At 39.5% G+C, this 22,805-nt stretch overlaps 1 protein-coding gene and 1 long non-coding RNA gene across 2 annotated transcripts in view; both read left to right on the forward strand.

Annotated features, from left to right (window-relative positions):
* The window catches only part of gabrg1 (gamma-aminobutyric acid type A receptor subunit gamma1), a 15,520-nt gene extending 4,689 nt beyond the window's left edge, over nucleotides 1–10,831 (forward strand). Inside the window, exons 2-9 of the mRNA XM_032499847.1 lie at nucleotides 2,475–2,635; nucleotides 4,246–4,313; nucleotides 4,991–5,211; nucleotides 5,521–5,603; nucleotides 7,919–8,056; nucleotides 8,169–8,321; nucleotides 8,869–9,071; nucleotides 10,150–10,831. Coding sequence (XP_032355738.1) covers nucleotides 2,475–2,635; nucleotides 4,246–4,313; nucleotides 4,991–5,211; nucleotides 5,521–5,603; nucleotides 7,919–8,056; nucleotides 8,169–8,321; nucleotides 8,869–9,071; nucleotides 10,150–10,431 — 1,309 coding nt within the window. The 3' untranslated portion in view covers nucleotides 10,432–10,831. The remainder of the gene's footprint in view (nucleotides 1–2,474; nucleotides 2,636–4,245; nucleotides 4,314–4,990; nucleotides 5,212–5,520; nucleotides 5,604–7,918; nucleotides 8,057–8,168; nucleotides 8,322–8,868; nucleotides 9,072–10,149) is intronic.
* A 2,246-nt stretch (nucleotides 10,832–13,077) lies between these two features.
* On the forward strand, nucleotides 13,078–17,270 carry LOC116669800 (uncharacterized). The gene is made up of 2 exons (XR_004326852.1): nucleotides 13,078–15,306; nucleotides 15,802–17,270. It is a non-coding gene; the product is annotated as an uncharacterized LOC116669800 (long non-coding RNA).
* The last annotated feature ends 5,535 nt before the right edge of the window (nucleotides 17,271–22,805 follow it).

A 22,805-nucleotide genomic window follows, 5' to 3' on the forward strand; every position in this document is an offset into this window, starting at 1 on the left:
ATAATTTTAGTGAGAACTCATAAATAACTACAGATGACTAATGTTAAGGAAATCTGGTTATATTTTGTAACATGTTTCTGGATTTAAAAAAAAAATACAATACAAAATACAAATCGGCCAACATATTGGCATACTGGATTTTTAAATGACCAAATATTCGTACCGGTATCGGCCTTAAAAATCCTTTATCAGGCCAACCCTACAATCCTTAAGTCTCACTGCTGGTGGGGAAAAAGTAATTGCAGAAAGGTAAGCTATTTTCATCTATCCATTTTCAAAACATTTTTTTTTTTTTAACATTGAGCAGACATGAATCAGATGAACATGGTATCATAGTGAGTCATGCACAGTATTATTTCTGTTAAAGTGATAACACAGAGTGGTAAAGTTCATTTCTGCTGCACTAGGTTACTGTGCCATGGTCGAGGTCAAGTCCTTGACCAACGGGAACATTAACAGCCTGGGCTGAATGCCAGTCCCTCAGGTCTCTGTACAGTATCAGGTCCATGTTCATTATCAGAAAAGCAGCTGTACACCTTCAGCCATGTGCATCCACCTGCAATAGACACCGCGCTGTTTCATTCCCAGATTACGATCCTAAAAATACTCTTTTCATTTGGATTCACTAAGCATTCTGCTGCTCTAAATCCACTGGGTGTTTGTGACTTATGCCCTAATGCGTTTCCTAGAGTAAAAATATGGTAGGTCTTTTAATACTTCATAATGTAGAAACAGAACATGAAAAGTGGCTTTATTTAAATGTAAGCCCGAAAAACTATATATAGTTCCAGTGCTTGCAGAGACATGTGTGCTGATATACGCAGAAAATACATGCATGCTTTATGAGCAAAATCTGGCTTTTGTCCTTGGAGAGTACTACTACTACTACTACTACCGGAAGGCTGCACCTTCTTCATAAAATGAGAAGCAGGATTTTTGGAAGAATTGAGATCATGATTCATTCACAAATTTCAGGGAAAGTATTTATTTCCTAAAACCAAAAAAAAGGATTGCTATTTGCATTATGGCATTTATTGTCTGTAAAAGTGCCAAAGAAACCAAGTAAGCATATGGACTTATACAACATTTATTAAATTACCAACACGGTCAGCAACACACCCCCAGGAAAAAAAACAAAAAACAATCTATCTATCTATCCATATCAACTCACCATAGATGGTAAAAAAAAAAAAGACATGTCACCACTTTCTGTTATCCACTTTCTATTATTCAATTATTAAGTGGATATGTTGCAGCCATTTTTTTTTCCCAGTGGCAACTCAAGGTTTTGAAATCGCCATCCTGGCAAAAGGAATCTCCAAACAAAAGTCCAAAACACCAGAAGACTAGGAATAACCAAAGCACTAGGAATCAAACTGCAATGGGAGAGACGCAGCCAAAGAAAGCACAGAGACTAAATACTAAAGGTAATGAAGGCTGATAAACAGGTGAAACACATCAGGGCGGGGCAGCCAATCACAAAGGCGGGAAAACACACAAGGCAGGAAGTAAACAAGACATGACACAGGAGAAACGGAGACTACAAAATAAAACAGGAAACTGAAGCATGAAGACCTACACAAGGATGGAACAAGGAAAACAAAACAGAGCCAACATAGGTAAATTGTTTAAAATCTACCAAAAGTGGTGGCAGTAGCTCAGTCCGTGGGGAGTTGGTTTGGGAACCGGAGGGTCGCTGGTTCAAATCCCCATTCAGACCAAAGTACGCAGTGTGGACTGGTAGCTGAAGAGGTGCCAGTTCACCTCCTGGGCACTACCAAGGTGCACCAAACCCCCCCTTCAGCCACTCAGGGTGCTGGTCCAGCACTGGCAGCCCCACCCCCCCCCCCCACTACTCTGACATCTCTCTATTAGTGCATGTATAGGACCTGAGCATGTGTGTGTATTTCAGGCCTGTGTGTAGTGTGTAATAACAACAGAGTGTAGATTGTAATTTCCCCACTGGGGATCAATAAAGAGTATGAATAATTAAAATATAAATTATCATTAAAAACATAACCGTGAACAAATAACAGGCAACGGGGGAATGAATTTACAAAATAAAATAGGAACACGACACGTGACATGACACATCCGTCCCAACAACGTAAAAACAGGACAACTCAAACTGAAAACAAGGTCGATTAGAACTCTCTTTAGTAGGAATTATTGATCCATGGAGGTTTTATATTGGTTCAACTTTTCATAGAGCTTAGAAAACCGAGCCACTGAGCGTTCTTCCACCCTAAATGGAATAAGATTGGGAGCAGCACTGAGTCTTTGGAGAATTGATAACCAATGCAAATACATACTACACTTAAGTTGACCTTTTCATACCAAAACAACTTGCTGTATTGCTACTGCAAAGCCAATCCATACCTGCAAAAACACTCTTAACATATATTTCCACCGGATTATATGCAAATAGTGTACATTATTGTGTCTTACCATTGTTTCTTCTATCTAACCCACAGTGCAGCGTTTGGGCCCAGTAAACAGGAAGAAGAGGACTACGAAGATGTGCCCATTAATAAAACTTGGGTCTTATCACCGAAGGTCTACGAGAGCGATGTGACTTTGATCCTAAATAAACTGCTGCTGGGCTACGACAACAAACTGCGGCCGGACATCGGAGGCAAGTCATGTTCGTCCTCTGGAAATTTGTGCCTTTGTTTTGGCTATGTTACCACGAAACAGTAGAAGTGTGAAAAATGGCCTTGTGCAAATTACAACAGCTGCTGCTGTCGGGGAGAACCTTGTATACAACCTTGTTCAACTTTTAACACTCTTTTAGACACTGTTTTTACAATTACGTTGATTTCTTCCCCACCTTATGCTTGATTATTTATTTAATTAAATTATGTATTATGTTACTTTTTCTATCAACACAGTATATTCACCACTAGACCTATTTATTTGCACTAGTTTTACACTTATTTTTGGGAATTCATGGTCAGTAATTGTATATGAAACTTTCTATTTTTTGTGTAAGAAAAAAGCAGAAATTATGAAGGATTTTGACTAATGGTTAAGATCAGAGGAATGAAGGTAATGGAAAAGAGGATAATGCTTCAAAATGAAATACATAGATAAATACATAAAACATAAAAATACATAGATCCTTAATTTTCTTTGTGAAGAGCGTCTTTTGGAACCATCCATGTTATTTTGAGGCAAATTGGTTTAAAGAAACTTTGAAAACAACACAACATGAGGGTTAAAGTGATTAAATGTCCTTACTAATGAAAATCTCATAATTGATGCAAAACATGCTGTTTATCAAAACTAACAGGTTGCTTTAAGGATCTATCTATTTGCACAATGTGCTAAGATAGACATTGATGCAACAGAAACACATAAATAAAAGACAGCATGTGTTTCTGTGCCTGTGTATTGTAACTTTAGTTATTTCATGGTTGTACACATCAGGACATGTATTTTGCTAAGTTGTCATGAAACTGTAGATGTTCCAACTTCCAGTGACACTGAGCACCTTTAGGACTTTTGTTCCATAGCCTTAAATGTTAGTGTATTATTGTAAAGGTGTTTATGCAGATTGAGTATTCAGATTATTGAGTGGTTGTGTAATATTGACATGACAAGAGTTGGAAAGTCAAAAGTTCAAAGGAATATTCTGATCTCCACAAAACTTTCTTTGTTTGATAGTACATAGAGTGAGAACAGATATTGTGTTCCTAATACCAGATATATATATATATATATATATATATATATATATATATATATATATATATATATGGCATAGCTTCTAAAGTACTGAAGTTATTGGGTTAAGAGCTGGACATTGAATTAATTTTGGCATTTTTGCACATTTTGAAATGTCCAACCCTTATGCACTCCAGTCCTTGTCACACCTGCGTCTTTATCAGAGGGTGGTCCCTGAGTGTGTCCCAGCTTAAATAAAGGGACATCACTTGGCACAAACAATGCAGGGACTTGACCACGCTCGCAAATATCAACGCAACTTAAATTGCCAAAAGATAGATTTTTCTGACAACTCAGTGAGTATGCATCTGATCATTTGAACACCACTGTCTTTAATGTCTTTGGCTTTAATAGGCATAAAGCGGGCTTACAGTAACAGAATTGCGATACGATGCTGCTTGTTGTTTCACTTTAGGTTGGTCAGACAGACAGCATATTTTTGGGCATCGACTAACAAACATGTACAAAAAGTTAATGCTGTCTATGTCAGTGCAGTGTGTCTTCTGTTATGTTTTTTAGTGAGGCCGACAGTGATTGAAACAGCTGTGTATGTCAATAGCATTGGACCAGTGGACCCCATCAACATGGTGAGGCTGCTTTTTCTGATTTCCCTTTGCTTTTCCTTTGCTGATAAAATGGGAAATGGACTGATAAATTCCCCTTACTAATGTTAAATAACCTCCACATACAACCTACAATGAAATTGGGTTTATACAGCATTAGGAAGTCATCGGTATTCATCCTCTGGGTACCATGAATGTCTGTAGAAATCTGAAAAGCAATCCATCCCATAGTTGGAAGTGAAATACATTCTTTCAAAGTTCCTTGGCAATGGTATTTTAACCCAGTGTCCACAGATGAGTTTTTCCAGAGTGTTCAACCTCCATCCAGTGAGATGCCATTAAAAGTGCAGAGTTTGAGATTTTATTTGTTCGATTTAAGCCAAATTTAATGGCAATTCAAATAACAGTGGTAGAGAGCTTTTGGTCTTAAAAAAGGTAAGTGAATTCACCAAAGGTATTAGCATTTAAGAAAAGTCAGCGGACCATTAAAGTAATGAGCATTTATGAAAGTCAGGCGATCACTAAATTATTTACAAATCATCCTGAGGCAAAAGTGAACATCTGAACCAAATTACATAGCAATCCATCCAATTATATCCATCCTATTTACTCTGGGAATTCTTAAAGTAACCATTTAAATATCTTCTGTATATTGTGTTTTAATTGGATTCATTGGCATGTTTTTCCGAACTCTGTTGCAGGAATACACCATTGACATCTTCTTTGCCCAGACATGGTATGACAGCAGACTGAAGTTCAACAGCTCCATGAAGCTGCTCATGCTCAACAGCAACATGGTAGGCAAAATCTGGATCCCCGACACATTCTTCAGGAATTCCCGCAAATCTGATGCCCACTGGATCACCACTCCCAACCGCCTCCTGAGGCTGTGGAGCAATGGGCGAGTCATGTACACACTGAGGTAGGACAGTTATGCCGCCAGTTTGCTAAACCTTCTGGTAGCCATTTAAAATGTTGTTGATTTTAATAAACTATCAACTCTTCAACAATCTTTGTTGTTTGGGCAGCGTTAGTGTCTGTATCTGTATTTATATCATGTAGCTCTGTTTTAGGTCTTGATCTCTTTAAGTTTGATTCAATGGTCTTTTTGCATTTGTTGATGTAATACAGAAAAAGCATAAAGTACCTTTAATATGTTCAGTCACACTTGGGAGGGAAAAAAACAACGCTGAGATTTGCTTTTTCTCTGTCACAATTCTGTTTTTGTCAGGTTGACTATTAATGCGGAGTGTTACCTTAAGCTGCATAACTTTCCAATGGATGAACACTCGTGTCCACTGGAGTTTTCAAGCTGTAGGTGGTCAAAGGTTTTCCCCTCCCCATTTCGACTTCAACTTCCGCAACTTTCCCAGAGGGAGAAGCTTCTGTATGGGCTAGCATAGTTGCTAAGCAATTGTTCCTTCTCCTTGCCAAAAGGCTCATCTGCTTGAGGCTGCCCTTTCTTAGCCTGTACCAATCTATCATCTGCTCCACCAGCGGAGAGAGGAGGTCACACAGTCCCATTTTCTCCGACAGACTTAATGAATTATGCACCTTCTCCCTGTTTGATTCATGCTGTCTGTGTCATCCTCCATTCGTCTCCTGCATTGTATTTTAGCCTCTCATGTCTTGTCATGATCTTAATCTTCCACACAGTAGTGACAAATGCAATACCATTCCATGGAGTTGAGAACAACTGCCAGTGCAGTCACACTAAATTTCATCAAATGAGCATAAACCATTGGTATTTTCTATCGTCAAAAACTACTAAATGACTAAAGAAACCTTCCCTGAAAAACAGTATTTGTCAACATGCCTAAAAAGAAGTATTTTTATTGTACGTCTTTTTTATCATACTCTTATCGTAGTTATTTGCAAGCATTATCTTGCAGTTGTATGAATAAAATCTCTCCTAGTAGCAGTGACAGCAGTAGTGTGACAACACACATCTAAAAAAGAGGAAAGTGTGATCAAAAGTCAAAGCATGTGACTTTAACACCAGGGACCTTGGATTATGTCCTGTCTTCTACTAAAAGTCTTTTAACCATTATCACAGTATTTCCCCAACAGTAAGCAAGTGGTTATATTTGCCTATAATATAATGGCCTCAACCACAGAGATGGCATATTAGAAAACCATCATGAGAAGTGTCTAAATAATGCTACTGGCCATTTTAAAGTTGAAAGTGTAGTTTAGTTTGAGGTCAAATGACGCAAACTCTTAGTTCAGGCTGTTCACATGCACTGTAATTCGTATATCTTACACATATTTTTGAATAAGAATGCTCTGGGCCACGTAGGTAGGAGGTTGGGGGGAGTAGGTTGGTCGTAAAACACAGATTTTCACCCAGGAAACGTATGTTTGTGTGTGTGCTGGGAGTGTTTTAAGCCCCTAACAAGCCACAAACTTTTTCCTTATATTAACCAGTTGTTTTGGTGCCTAAACTTAGCTGTCGGCACCCATATTGCTCACTTTTTGTCTGCTAACCTTTACAGTAATGTCCACTGAAAGATCTCGTGGTGTCCAGTACCCGGCTCTAAGTCACTTTCGGTCAGGTACTAGCAACGGCTTCTGAAAACGGCCGACACCTCACGGGGCTCTGAAATCGGCTCCAAGTCACCTTTTCTCTGCTAAATTTAACTGTAAAGACCGCTAAACTTAACTGTTATTTTGACCAGTTGTCACATGACCAGCTGTTGGTTGCCCAATTACGTAGGATATCATACAAATGGATGCGCATAAGATTGTCTACAATATCGTACGAAGCCGATCATGAGAATGCGTTGATTTGTTTCAAGGAAAATATTGCCAAACCTTGAAACATTAGCATTCTTTAGCAACACTACAAGCTTGAGTAGAATACAACACTGTTAAAAATCACTACAAACAATTAATGAAAGGGAATTTCTTTTCCTTCATAGATGCCAGGTAGAGCAATTACTTTCACACTATTTATTTCCTGGGAGTACAACCCTAACCCGAACATCTGCACAAACACCCTTCTACTGTGTATTAGGCTACAGGTGGCTTGGGGCGGCTGTGGCTCAGTGGTGGAGTGGTTGCCTGCCAATCGGAAGGTTGGTGGTTCGATCCCCGCCCCTGCAGTCATTGTCGAAGTGTCCTTGGGCAAGACACTGAACCCCGAGTTGCCCCCGGTGCTGTGCATCGGAGTGTGAATGTGTGTGAATGTTTATCTGATGAGCAGGTGGCACCTTGTACGGCAGCCCCGGCCACAGTGTATGAATGTGTGTGAATGGTGAATGTTTCCTGTAGATGTAAAAGCGCTTTGAGCAGTTGTTAAGACTGATATACTATACTATATATATGTACTATATAAGTACAGCACATTTACATTTACAGGTATGCCTCTATCAAAGCTCACGTTTACCCACCATACACACACTGCTATATGCATTGGATAACATCTTGCTCATTTGAAGACATTTCTTGAGACTGGGCAGGTCCGTTCCATCTTGAATGCTCCCCTTTGCCTTGCCATAGTGCAATGTTTCCTTGTGATGTGAAGTACACTGAATGACTATTTGATCCTTAGGCATCAGAAAGGCTTCTAATTTATTTATTATGTGTCTGTCTTGGGGGTGGGGGGTGGGCCGGGGGGCTTTCTGTAGATGGTTATCCTAAGAATGAGATCATGTACCGGTGGCAGAGACGGGCGGTGGAAGTGGCAGACCAGCGGTACTGGAGACTCTACCAGTTTGCTTTCGTAGGGTTGAGGAATTCCACTGATGTGGCACACACCCAGTCAGGTAAAAGATTACGGCCAAGGCCTCTTACATGTTGCCAGTCTCCAGTTTTACAAATTCAGACTAAACCAGACCTTTGCATGTGTGCATGTCTACCCTATTGTAAAACCTTCAGGGGAATATGTAATCATGACGATCTTTTTTGACCTGAGTCGGAGAATGGGCTACTTCACCATCCAGACCTACATTCCCTGCAGTATGATCGTGGTCTTGTCATGGGTCTCGTTCTGGATCAACAAGGATGCCGTCCCAGCTCGCACATCTCTAGGTCTGATATGTTCTTATATTTCATACACAATTAAACTGAGTCGGAGTCCAAATGTGCCTGGTTCTGTAAATGGTTGTACTGGAAATCTGATCAAATCACACCCACACAGTCCTGATGAAGCAGATCAGCTGAGTTGTTGATAGTGATTCTGATTATTGCTTATTTAGTCATGAATAATATTGCCATAGAGAAATACTGAATATTTGACATTTAGTGCCTTTAAACTTGTACTATTCAATTATTATCATAATGCCAGGAAGAGGTAATTGTTTAAGACATAGGATTATCTTTAGGGGGTAAGGGTTTAACTGCCCACACTTATCAAGTTCTAGCTTTTCGGCAATGACTACCAAAGGGACAAGGTTGATCTGACATTGAGTCCAACTTTAATGAAAGCCTTCATTGCTGTGGAATGTCACAGAATTGTTCTTTGGCTGTTACATAAATATTCTGTCAAAATCATCATGCAGGACACACACATCAAATACATGTAGATGAAAAGTATTTAACATTGCACTGAGGAATTTTTCTCTTCAATTCCGTTTAGGTATCACCACAGTCTTAACGATGACAACTCTAAGCACCATCTCCAGGAAGTCACTGCCCAAGGTTTCCTACGTCACTGCCATGGACCTGTTTGTCTCGGTCTGCTTCATCTTCACCTTTGCTGCCCTCATGGAGTATGGCACTCTGCACTACTTCACCAGCAACAGACAGACCAAGAAGTCTAAATCCAACAATAACACACAAGTACCTACCGCTCATTTTCTTTTTCTTCTTCTTTCTTTTTAACCTACTGAATTGTTTTTGTTTTTAGGCTGTTCTCATGAGACATAAAGACATGTATACATTATAGCTTCCAAAAGTTAAGCACTGTAATTAGTAAGCATTCCACATATTCTTTGCTGTTGATTTTGGACGCTGTGGGCTGCGCCAGAAGGAGGCAAGGGTGGTTGGGATGCCCTAACCCCAAGTAACCCTAACCCTACCCTAAGAAACCCTAACCCTAAGTAACCCTAACCCTACCCTAAGAAACCCTAAAACCTACCCTAAGAAACCCTAACCCTACCCTAAGAAACCCTAACCCTAAGTAACCCTAACCCTACTCTAAGAAACCCTAACCCTAAGTAACCCTAACCCTACCCTAAGAAACCCTAACCCTAAGTAACCCTAACCCTACCCTAAGAAACCCTAACCCTAAGTAACCCTAACCCTACTCTAAGAAACCCTAACCCTACTCTAAGAAACCCTAACCCTACCCTAAGAAACCCTAACCCTACCCTAAGAAACCCTAACCCTAAGTAACCCTAACCCTACCCTAAGTAACCCTAACCCTACCCTAAGAAACCCTAACCCTAAGTTACCCTAAACCTAAACCAACACTTTCAAGCCAGAGGAAACCATATACGTTCACCCAGGAAATGTGTGTTCATTCCTCAGGAGTGTTTAATCAAAACCTTCTTTTCTCTAAACTTAACTAGTGTTTTTGGTGCCTAAACTTAACAGTTGTCTCCAAATGGTGCTCACTTTTTTAAAGTTTAACTCAGTGGAGACAGCCCTTGAAAGGACCGTCATCTGGCGGTGCCTGTGAGTGGCTAACAGTCACCTATTGGCGGATAAACGCAACTACCAACTGGCGCTGTTTCGACGGAGCGGCACAGAGCCGGCGTCAACTATCGGCACCACTACACTGTAGCCGGCGCCACGTGACCCACGAGCTGGCAGTCGCCTAGTTTCATAGGATATCATACGAATCGGTGTGCATCATTTTCTGTACCATATTGTGCGGAGCCATTCATGAGAACGCGTTGGTGTGTTTCCTTCACAGCAGAAAGCACCCAGCATGGTGAATATCCGACCTGGCACGTCCCTGCTGCAGATGAACAACATTGTGCCCTATCACGAGGAGGCTGACTATGCTTACGAGTGTTTGGATGGAAAAGACTGCACCAGCTTCTTCTGCTGCTTCGATGACTGCCGCACAGGTGCTTGGCGCGAAAACAGAATGCATGTGCGGGTCTCCAAGATCGACTCGTACTCACGAATATTCTTCCCCACTGCTTTTGGCCTTTTCAATCTGGTTTATTGGATTGGTTATCTGTATCTATAAAACCAGTACCTCAAAGAAGGGCAGCTGGAGTTTGACATATGCAAGCATTTCACATTAGCATAGCTGCTCTTGCAGCATCAGAAGTAATAGCTACTTAGCAAACAAATAACTATATTAGAGAGCCCCTATTATACTCCTTTTCAGCGTCTTGGGGTCTACAAGAATAAGTTTACATGCTTTGATGTTAAAAAACATACGTTTCTCATACTGCCCATTGCTGCAGTGTCTCTATCTGAAACGCTCTGTCTCAGCTCTTTGCCCCCCCCCCTTTCCCAAAAAACACAGGCGAGGCATTTCAAGGAGTTTAGAAAATTTGCTTTCTGTGGGAGACAAAGCTCCATTTGGAGTTTAATTTGTACTTTATACATGTATAAAGATACGGCTGTATATAAATACACAAAAACCTATATAACATACTAACAGGCATGAAAAATTTTAAAAAGCATTATAGGTGCTCTTTAATAAATGAAGACAAATTATGAATTGACATTGCCTTGTGTTTCCCCGCCCTCGGGATGAAATATGACAAATATCCCTCAATCTGTCCAATAATGCCAGAGACAGGTTAACGATTACTGGTTAATATGACATTAACTACAGTATTGATATTAATTGTCCCCAGTGGATTCTACCTTATGATTATGGCAACCTATTGACATTTTTATCGTTGCCGGGGGATTGATTCCATATTTTATGACCTTTAAACATGACATGACCCTGAGCTACTTGAAGTCCTCTCCCTGTGGTATTTAGCACCTTTACATACACACTAATATTCTATTATTCAGAATATGACAGTATTCTGGATTTGATACAGGTCATGTATGCTGCATATTCTGTTTGGATATTCCCTATAAGGCCTTTTTCTTAATTTAGAATTTTCCAGTTAAGACATGAACGAGTTTCGTTCATTTAAAACGGCGATCTGAACGTTAAGGCTAACGACTGAAGGTAACCGAAATTACTCAATACAGCTAAATGACATGTTTTGCTTTCAAAGAAAAAGTGCTTCATAAAGAACTCACACTGCCTTTTCCACTAAATATTTTTTCTTTTGGCTTTTAAATTAGGCCTGCTCCATTATAGTCAATGTATATATGGTCAATATTAAAATCACAATAAGTTAACAAAAATACTCCTCTTGTTTTGGGAAGATGTTGAATTTATTGAACTTAAAACCAGGGAAACAGTAAAACCAATCTTGATCTGAGAAATTTCTCTTTTAATTTACTTTTTCTTGTTGAATTTTTGGAATTCCCCTCCAGAACACAAGACAGAAAAACTGCTAAAACATAATATGCAAAATAATAATTTGTCTTGATTACATTGTTTTTCTGATTGTTAGGAGCCAAAATCGCAGTCACAAAAAAGGCCTACTTTAAAATTTATCATACAAGTAAAATTATGGTTTCTGATCATTTTGGATTAAGGTTGGCAAAATACCCGGATTTACTTAGCTCCAATTCATACGACCATTTACCAGCTTTTATCACGATAGTTACATATTGTAACTCCAGATTCTATGAGTATAGGCGTTATTCTTTCTACCAACAAAAAAAGCAACATTTAAACAATTTCTATACATTTAGGCCTCATTTTTACCCAGCAGTCTGTCACTTTCAGCAGTTAAAATGACAAATGTTTATTCTGTAATCTCTAACTTGCAAATGTTGGAATTTCAAACCTCATGATATTTGGGAATGGATTATAAAGGATGATGAAGGATTTTGATAGAACAAGCAGATTTAATACTGGATTCAGATTTGTTGACATGCTGTCAAACCCGACACCTACCCAAAGCAGATCTAACCCCGGAAATGTTTGCATAAGTAAAACTCCAGTCTACAGAGGAGATGTTATAAATCATAGCCCAAACACTTTTTTACTCTTTGCCACGTGCCATTGATGTTGCTGAGAAGCAGAAAAGTGGAAGGGAGGGGTATTTTCTTCTCTCTCTTAAAGGTTTTGTACCTGATTTTCTCAGTGAGGCCAATAGCTCTTACGCTTTGGCTGCATTGAACGCGGAACCTACTGCGACCTTTTGAACTGGCTACACCTGCACACACATGGCGTAGGATTCACAGGAGACATGATGAGCTTTTGCTTTGAGATTGTTGTTGTTTCTGAGATTGTTGTTTTTTCACAGCGCCGTGAAAGGTCAATCTGTTGTCGGCTGTTGTTAAATGACATGACGCAGGTGAGGGAAACAAGAAATTAAAACCAGTCCTTTCAGAAAAAACGAGTTTTTTTGTGATTGTTGCAGGAAAAAAATCGTTGATTATGCAGCACGTTTTCTTACAAAATGCGATGGAATATGCAGGATGTTTATGCAATTTCATGCAATTAAATCGTGGGAACTTGCAAAAACTGCGGTTTGATGAAAAAGAGACTGTTTGCCTTGTCGCGTAATTACCTAACTTCATAATGTTCCCATGGCAAGTGTGACTTTTTTGCAACATAAACGCAGGAATTATGAAATCATGCAAGCCTTGCATTATTTTGCGCAGAATTCGACAACTAATGCGGCGAAAGTGTGGCGTATTTGAATATGCAGACTTTGGCTGAGTTATGAGTCCTTGAGTTATGAGATCGCATAATTGCGTTTTTCTGGAGGGACTGTAAAACAGAAACTATCAAAATGAATTCATTAAAGTCATTAAGTTGTCTCCTGTATACCGGTAGTTTAATGTAAAAACATATCAGGCGCTGTATGATCCATTTCTGTGTAAAAGGGCTGACAGTCCTATTTTTACACTTGATGACGGGATCTCCGTTGCGCTCTTGTGTACGGTGGAGCCAGTTCATTGATTATAGAGGAAGCGTAGTTTTGGACAACCGCTTCACATACATTACTGTTGCAATGTAGCCGGCCCATTAAGATGTATGTTCTGCTGAGAAAACAGATTTTTTTTTTGTTTGCAGGAATTTGGAGCATTATCGGTCACTATAACCAGGGTTGGGCGTTGTTTTGATTTTAACAATTCTGATTCTCTTTGGGTTAAGGTTCTTATGTATTTGAGGGGTTGGATTTTAAATGTGGCACTTATTTTACAGACAAGAGAAACCATTTTGATTCAGTGGTGATTTCAATGGTGATTTACAGTTTTACAGGGCTTTTTCAACGTGAACTAAAGCCACACTAGAGCACTGCTTACTGCGCTCAATGGCTGCAACACAACACGCGCCTGGAGGTATGGTGGTCGCTACGGAAACTTAAACTTGCGTGTGGTAGATTTGGAACAGATTCAAAACCACTTTTTAAAAACGCACCAATTAAAAACAATTCCATTGGAATGGTGATTTTTGAAACGCTTTTAAGTTGGAACCGATTGTTGATGCCTAGTCCTAACTATAACATCCAGGGAGCATATCTTTTCATATATGAACAGCTCTATTGTTCATAGGGTTCTATTTTTCTAGGCAACACCTCACCGCAGTATGATTAGTTTGGTCAAACTGGGCCAGCCTCTGCTCAGAAGTTACTGCATGGAATAACTTTGTATCCTCTGTCAAACAGTGGATTGTCATGAATGATGACGGTTCTTTTTTCAGCAGCCAGATTTTATACTCTGATGTATCAAATTTTCTTGATGAAATAAATGCTTATACACTCTCAAAAACACCAAATTTGAATTAAAAAAATGTCTATCCCTATTTGTAGATTTACTTTCTGAACACGTTTGAGAAAAGAGCGTCCTAAACAGCTCACAAATGACTTGAATTTCCTTTTATACAGTTGTGTTGCATGTAGTGGACTCACAGTGTGGACAAGTAATGTTACCAGCAAACAAACTGAAACACAAGAAATGAATACATACTAAAATATCTCCAGCAAAATCTTCTTAGAATTACTCTTACATGCATTTTCAGTTTAGTGTGTGCCAATATTGTGAAGAAACAATTAACCACAATAGACTTAAAGTTATAGAGCGTAGTTTTCTCTCCCCCATGAGGGATTCTAAGTAATAACAACAAAATTGTTGACGCATCCACATGACACAAGCCTTCCGTGATCGCGCACCAGCCCCATCCCTTCTCTACGCAGTTGCTAGTAGCCAAGGAGGACACAGAGGATTAAAAAAGACACGATGAAAGTTATTATCTTCACTTGATTTTCTGTGCGCGAAAGTTGCCGGATGACATAATCTTCTGAAAACAGCCATACTGAGAAATACAGAGAGAGTTGTGTGGATATTAGCTTTGTATAAACTCCTTTGGCAATGGCTTAATTGTAACGGACGTTCATTACAAATGTTCCACAGTACAGCTTTTCCCCCTAATGTTTTCTCTTCAGCCATGCATCCATACAGAAAAACAGTACATCGTTTCTTCAGAAATAGCAAAGGTTCATAAAGTTGTCATGTAGTCAGTAAGCAAGCGAGGTAATGTTAGCTTCTGTTAGTCCGTCAGCTACTGTTTGACTTGGTGATATTACGTAAAAACATCACTACTTCTGTTAAACTGTGCATCATGGGCTATGCAAGTTTTTTTGCTTTTAACAAAAAAAGCAGAAAATGTCATGAACCTGTGCCATTATTGAAGAATATATCTACCATCACATTCTTTTTTTCCAATGGAAGTTACTGAGCATTTCATGTAAATAGTATTTATAAAAAAATTCAGCGTTCAGCCCTAAAACACCAACACGTACGCTTTTCAGATCAAGTAACGAGCAGATGGTATTCTGTGTGTCCATATACTGTAGCCTGCCAAATCCTAGGCTTTTTTTCTACTGTTAAAAATGTAAGAAAACACAATTGTGTACTACGTCAAGTATTTTTTCTCATGCCCCAAAATGTAGAAATGGAACCAATGGATACCAAGGGGCAAAAAAATGACACACCAACCTTAGGCCATTACTTACCTACCACCAAGGTCTCACGCCAGTTTGTGAAATGGTCACCTTATTTTGATTTATTGATTCGTGTACAGGTCACGATTTTTGAACGTGACCATTTCACGACCTGCCATGACACTGGGCTGCTCTGGGGGGACGCGACAGCGGGAAAATGAAACGCCACACGAGGGCCGGTGACAACAACTCACGCCAACAACGGGACGGTCGTGGTTAGGAAGAGAATAAAGCCGAAAGGAACTGTAACATGTGGGACGCGATCCTCGGTCTCCGGGGAGAAAGTCTTGTGTTGTTAGACCCATCCACCCCCCCGACCAACCTCCCTGCGCAGATTTTTGCCATTTTTAATACTACTCTCTACCGTGGGATCACAAACTAGGCTTCCCATTGAAATACATCACTTCAACATTCTTATTCAGCACATTAACGTGACCTGTACACATATCAATAGATTAAATAACACAACGTGACCATTCACGAGCTGGCGGGAGACCGGGCTGCAACTACAGATGAAGAGGTTCTTGAACTTTTCACTTACACCAAAGAAACTGTCAGATACAGTTTAGTAGCATGTCCTATATAAATGTCATGTTGCACATCCGTCTCCACATATGTAAAACATTAAATACACAATAGGCTTAACCCATAGTTAAGATGTCATATTCCAGGTGACAGCCAGTAATCAACCAACATGTTGGTTGATTTAGGATTTAGATTTTTTTCGACCATTATCGAACAAGGAATGTATTAAAAGCCACATTGATCTATGCAAACATGAACATTGTTGCAGCTGTTCTCTTAGAGTGTGAACACTCCCTAATTTATTTGTTAGGGATGAACAATTTCATTGAATTGGCTATCGGCCAGTTTAATTATCCACAGTGTAAACTCTGTCTCTACAGCCAAAACACAGTACAAAAGGTTGCTACACACCCCCCCCCCCCCACCACCCCCCCCCCCCCCCCCCCCCCCCACCACCACCTCTGCAGCAGGGAACCTTCAGTGGTTTTTGCCACTTCCAGTACATGTTCTATTAACTTTATTAGTAGCAAAAACAAAAAAAAGGAGCATGTGCAAATGACAAATATTCTTAAATGTAGAAATGATATCAGGCTTGTTAAACTGTTAATAATGTACCAAAAAGTCATTTTATAAACACATGGGATAAAAAATGCTGTTAAATATAGCAGATTTCATTTTAATTAACATAGTTTGTCTAATTTATTATTATTTTAAGAATACTTTTGTTTATATTTGGGGGAATAAATCCAAATTACAAGATACATGTGCTTCATATTTACAATACCACAGATTATGCACAGCATAATAAAAGCAAGCACCATTTATTGTTCAGTGCTTCTTTGCCAAAATGCCATTGCTGTTTTTCGGATTATAATATTTGCAAGAGTATCATTTCATAAAATGTTGCAAGTTTTAAAAAAGCTGTCTTAGGGTTAGCACTGATGGCTTCTGCCTACACATGGTAGGATAGTCCAGGAGTCTCTATTAGGGATTTCAGTCCCCCCCCCCCCCAAGCTTCAAACACTACGTTGGCTTTAAAAAAAAAAAAGATTGTTTTTAGGATCTATGTGTAAAAGAAGTATGTTTATATTGCTTTTTCTGTAAAGTGTAACTCAAATGATTCATTTAAGTGTATTCACAAGTTGCTCCTGTAACATGTCTGAACTTATTGCATATCCCCCCCCCCCCCCGTGTAGGTAGCCATGGACTTCAAAATCAAATGCTGTATTTTTCAGCCCAGCAACCTCAACATGTTCAATGATCATGTGATTATAGGAGTGAGGTTGTTTGCTGTACTAATTATTAAAAGGTTGGCATATTGCTATATATTGCATTCAACCCAAGCCATACGAACACATCTATCATCTGTGTACAATGTCATTCTCTGTCAATGTTGTTCATATTGTATCGTGACTATTAACTCAATACACTGTGACAATAAAGCAGTGCCTGGAAAAATGTCCCCGTGGTGTCGTGAGACTTGATGTGAAACTCTCTTGGAGACAGTAAGAAGGGAAGTGGTCCCCAATCATGGACATGTACCCACGGGGTACTTCTGCAGTTACCCGGGGCTACAGGGAAAGGTTGGGGAGAACAACTACTGTAGTTTGAACATTTTGAAATTATGATTTGATGAAGGAATATATCCACACATTAACATTAAATCAACTGTACTACCTGAACTATGCAATTATGCAATTATTTGTAATTATGTGAGAGAAAACTAGTTAGCGAGCTTGAAGGGGAACCCCGGCCTTCGGGCTGTGTCCACTCACTCATATGTATATTTCCAACAGAGCACAGATGTTTAAATAGATAGCTTAAGGCAATGAATACATTATAAAAATTCACAGCTAGAAGTAATGGCTAAACAGTTCAAAGGATTAGTTATTAGTGTTGGATAAATGGTTGAACCATTCAGCTTTACTCCAAGTAGTACTAGCCTAGGTTTACAGTAGTATAGTTTCCCAAAGCATTCTGGGATGGTAGAAGAACGTGCTTTGGTGTATGGGCATTTCTTTAACCCTTGTGTTGCTCTCCCTTCAACCATTAAAAAAAGGAAGGTTTTTTTCAACACTATTATCGCCTTTTCTGACATTTTGTCACTTTTTCAATGCTGTGGGTGCTTTTTTTGATGTTTTTTCCAAAGTTATTTGATATTTCTAATGTTGACATGTTCAGCGCTTTTTTCAAAGGCCCTGTTTTTGTGATTTAAAAAACGGAAAATGGATCAAATTTGACCTGAGGACAACACGAGGGTTAAGCCAATCACCAACGTTTTGGGCAGACGGAGCCACGCTGCCTTCGCAAAATAGCACTTGGGACGAAACTTGTTTTGGAGGAACGTGTACGTTCAAAAGTTTCTTTAGTCTTGCAACAGAAAACTCAGATTGGGCAGATAACCAACGTTAATGTTAACAGTTAAATTGTAAAAACAACCTAACAATATCCACTTTTATATGATAGTGTTATACATCTGAAACGTAAATTGGGAATCGATGAAGGGGTACGTGAGTTCATCTGACAGGACTTGTCAAAGGTTGGGGAACCCCTGATTTAGAGACTAAATTCTCCCAATCAGCATGGCCCAGATGTGCAGTTCTGCATTTTCGCCAACTACAATGACATTTGAAAACATTTCTGCCTTTCATTAAGTCCCACAGTCTAGATTCCGACCCCGGACTCAGTGTGACAGTCAGAAACCTTCCATGTGTTTGGCTGTGCTAGCTGTGCGTCTCTAGGAGGGTCGGAGGGTCAGTCAGTCCACCATGTTGGCTGAGACTGAACAATCTCAACTATTTGATGGATTGTCTCCATCCCTTCTTCCAATTCATGTTAATGCAATGTCCATTCAACGTTTTTTTTTTGTTGTTGTTGTATATTGTAGAGGCTCTTGTGGAGTAGAGACTCTGACACGATGTTCCTGGTTCTTTTCTTCCTTCATAGTCTATGTGATGTATTCATATTTGATCTGTTTTGACATCTTGTTTTCAATTTTACATTGTCAGTCACTTTACTTAGTTTTAAAATGTGCTGCTGTGTACAGGATATGAATTTTGTTATTACTCATCCAGTCAGTTTTGCTGAGTTGATATTCCCGAGTTATGCATCGCACCCTGCATGAGCACATCTTGTCAGCAACTTTTATCACCGAGTTACGTAATTATTTGGATTACAGCATTACCAGTGGAAACAAAGTTCACCTCTGGTGTTTCTTTGGGTCTGAAAAAGAAAAAGAAGCTTCTAATGGTCGACATTGGAACATATTCTGCTGCGTATTAACAAAATCACAATCACCACCGGTGCCAATGTCTGAACGCTAAAACCAGTACTAAAAAGCTTACGCTGCAAGTATTAAATAGTCAATGCTGGCTCCTTTAGACTTTATTGGACTGACCCTCACCTTCCCTATGGAAATATGAAATCAAAACTTATTTCCCAGAAGTACAGGCTCAATAGTTAACTTTGTTCCAATGTGCGTCTCGGGCTGAAGACGAGTGGAGATCGGATGTGAATTCACCTCCCACATCTGGATGTTGAAGGATGTTTTTCACTCAAATGTATTGACCCAATTCTAGAAAACAAAGACAAGGTAAGAAATCCTGGTGAAATAAAAAAAAAAAAAAAAAGCTTTATCAGAAAACTCAAGGAAGCAGATGAGGGATTCATGCAACGGGTGATCCATGCACTACTTGTAAAATATGTTTTTCAATCAGGAGAGACTTCATTTAAGAGTGAAATAAGTTTGATAGCATGGTTTCATAGGCGGGGCTTGAAGGAGGGCACAGGGTGGCACCCCCCGAAATATGATTGCCACCCCCCCCTTTTTATAAATTAGGCCTAGGCATTTTGTGCTGATTGCAACTAAAACTGTCACATAAGTACAAACTAATGTTATACTGAATTTCATGAAACAAAAACAACCCCAATACAATATCTAGTCTGATATGTTGATTTGGTATTGATGGTACTGGAAACACTTTAAAAAAAATGTGAGGATTTTTCTGCATTGAGTGCTTTTACTTTTAATACTTGAAGTACATTTCTCCGACGATAAATATGTTTTACTTGTAACAGAGTATTTTTACAGTTTGGTATTAGTACTTTGACTTACGAGAGAGAGAGAGAGAGAGAGAGAGAGAGAGAGAGAGAGAGAGAGAGAGAGAGAGAAAATGTGAGACAAAGAAGTATTCCTGAATGAACTTAAACTAAGCTTCATTAGTAAAATGTAGAGAATACACGATTACAATGTACAACCAACAATGACAAAGTATCAACGCTACAGAGTAGTAGAAATACATCATAGAATTAAACAGAAGTAGCAAAATGACACTATGCTGTACTGAGGATCTCAAATAGAGACAGAATGGATTATTTATGCAGTAGATGTGGTTTGGCGTTGCATAGTCCCTGCATGTTGTTTTGTTTCTTCATTTCTCTGATGTGTGTTTGTGAATTGCTTTTTTTTAAATTACCTTTCGATGTGTGTGGTTCTTTTTGTGCCTACACTGCAAATCAGTTTCCCCTTTGGGGAGAATAACGCTAATCAATCAAAATTAACATGGCAAATAAATTCTCAGGCATTTACCTTAACAAAATACAAAAAAATGCACTACATTTAACCCTATTTCAATTTCCTGGATGTCAGTTAACTAAAATGTAAAACACACCCAGGCTCAATGGTAACGATTATGTGTTGACTCAAGAGTATTTCGACCCATGCTTGTTATTATTAATGAAAGTCTCAACATCAAGGACACATTTCCATAACTGCCATCGTTAGCTTTACTAATACAACATAAATACTTACTTTTCCACTCAGTTTTTTTGAAATATTGTTACTACCGGCCAATATGCTGCACTGTAAACCGTTGAAGAAAAAAGGCTAAGTATTTGATTGAAGATAAATGAGATCTCTGGCACATCTCTGGAAGGAACAATAAAAACCGTAAACACTCATTTCTCTCGGAATATTACCCCGGCAGCCATCTTGGAATTTCATGACCGCTAACTTTTTCCTTGATTCATTTTTAATTGAAATTTAATGAAGAAATGGTGGGTTCCAGGGAAATTAAATAGATTCTACATGATGCGGGTAATCTCCGCTGCTGGGTACAGTATTACAAAAAGCTATTTAGAAGTTGGGATGCACCAAAGACACTTTGAGGTTTTCTTTTGTCGTTTAGGGTTTCCACATCTCCAGAGGCGTGCCTCTTTCTCTCTCTCTCTCTTTCATTTTGTACTCGAAAGCACCAATTGCCATTCAAGCTGAACGGCAGAAGGCGGTGGTGGCTGAATGAGGGGATGAAGAGGGGATGAAGACGTGATGGGGTAAGAGGACGTGAAGCTCCCACCTCCTGGCTGAAAGATGCGTTCCATCCCAGAAACACTGTGCTGCTACAGTATCTCCCTGCTCCAACACGGAGCGTGGTCTCTAGTCTCGTACTAACAGACCTTCCTACCATGATCAATATTGGACAAGTTGTAGTGCTTATGTGCCAGCCGATAGACATCTCAAGCTATAATAAGAAAACAAGACATTATCAACACATCGCTATGATGATGCAAATGCAGCTTGTCTTTTATTTTCCCCCCGGCTCCGCTGCAAGACCCTTTTTTGAGACAAGTCTCGCTGTTTGACTGCCTTCTATTGACTCCGGAGGACGTCCCACGGCTTGTCCTAACCTTGGTCGGCCATTGCCTTCGCGAGTTCCTGATACATTAAATTTAAAAAGTCTCCCTTTCTCCTTGTTCATCCACTTCCATCTGTCTTCGTTGAGAGGAAAGACTGGGCAGAAGTTAACTACAACTTCTTCTTCTTCGTTTTGTGGCCGGTTGCAACCATAAAATGACCTAAAACTTAATCGCAATTCATTATTTATTCAGCAAATAACCGACGTATTTCTTTAGAGTCGATATTCATGAAAATCCATCAAATATACTGTTTCCAAAAGGCATTTTTCATTCAATATCACTTAATTCGGATAAAAACATGTGGATGGAAACATAGCTTGTATGTGTGTGTGTGTGTGTGGGGGGGGGGGGGGGGCTTTTCCCCTTGTTCATGTCAGTTCTGTGAAAATCCCTCCGTTTTTTAGTGACGTGCTGTGTGAGCAGCTGTGGAAATGAGACAGGGAAAAAAGACGTGCAACTAGAAGGAGGATTGTTGTTCAGCAGCACGCTACACCTGACACGCATGCAGTCCTCAAGTCTGAGTCATTTAAAAAGAAATCTGTCATTTGTTTTGCCATGCCTAACAGTTAAAATGTAAACTTTTATACAGTGAGCTTGTTGGAGAAGCGCTTAATTAGGTAATTCTTCTGCCCGTTGGTGAGCAGCAGTACATGACCGATTAGCTGAAGAGCTCATAACTTGATACAGGATCACGTAACGTGTCTTTCTTTCCCGATGCCTGCTACATACTGAAGGAATGCACTGAAGCCTGCAGGCTGCACAGCATGACTGACTCATTGCTCTCGTGCCTCGATGGTTTTGTCTCCCGTGACTGACCCAGGTGCTTTCAGTGTGGATTATGCATGTTTGCACAAAAAGTGGCAGGGACTCTCTCCATGCACAAGGCTTAGGCATACTACGCTCAAAATAGCTTTCTCCGACATTCAGATTCCTTTTCCTATCTTTTCTACTCATCCAGTTCCACTGTAATTACGAGCTGATTTGCTCCAGCTGTAATGAGCAGCTTCAGGCCAGAGCTGTGTGGACATGCTCTCACACACCATAACACAGGTGTTGAATTTTAATAGTCATACGGAAAATGCACATTAATCAACATACAGACAGACAAGATGATCATTTTTCTACTTTTCCTCTACACATTAAGGGAATATAAGATGCATCCAGATCAATAAACCACTATGTTGGTTTTCAGTTTGATCTACTTCACAAATAATAATAATGATAATAATAATTCATTACATTTACAGTATGTAATGCTTTATCATAGGCACTCAAAGCGCTTCGGGGGGGGGGGGGGGGGGGG

The sequence above is a fragment of the Etheostoma spectabile genome, chromosome 20 (assembly GCF_008692095.1).
Source record: "Etheostoma spectabile isolate EspeVRDwgs_2016 chromosome 20, UIUC_Espe_1.0, whole genome shotgun sequence".
In the NCBI taxonomy this organism is placed as follows: Eukaryota; Metazoa; Chordata; class Actinopteri; order Perciformes; family Percidae; genus Etheostoma; species Etheostoma spectabile.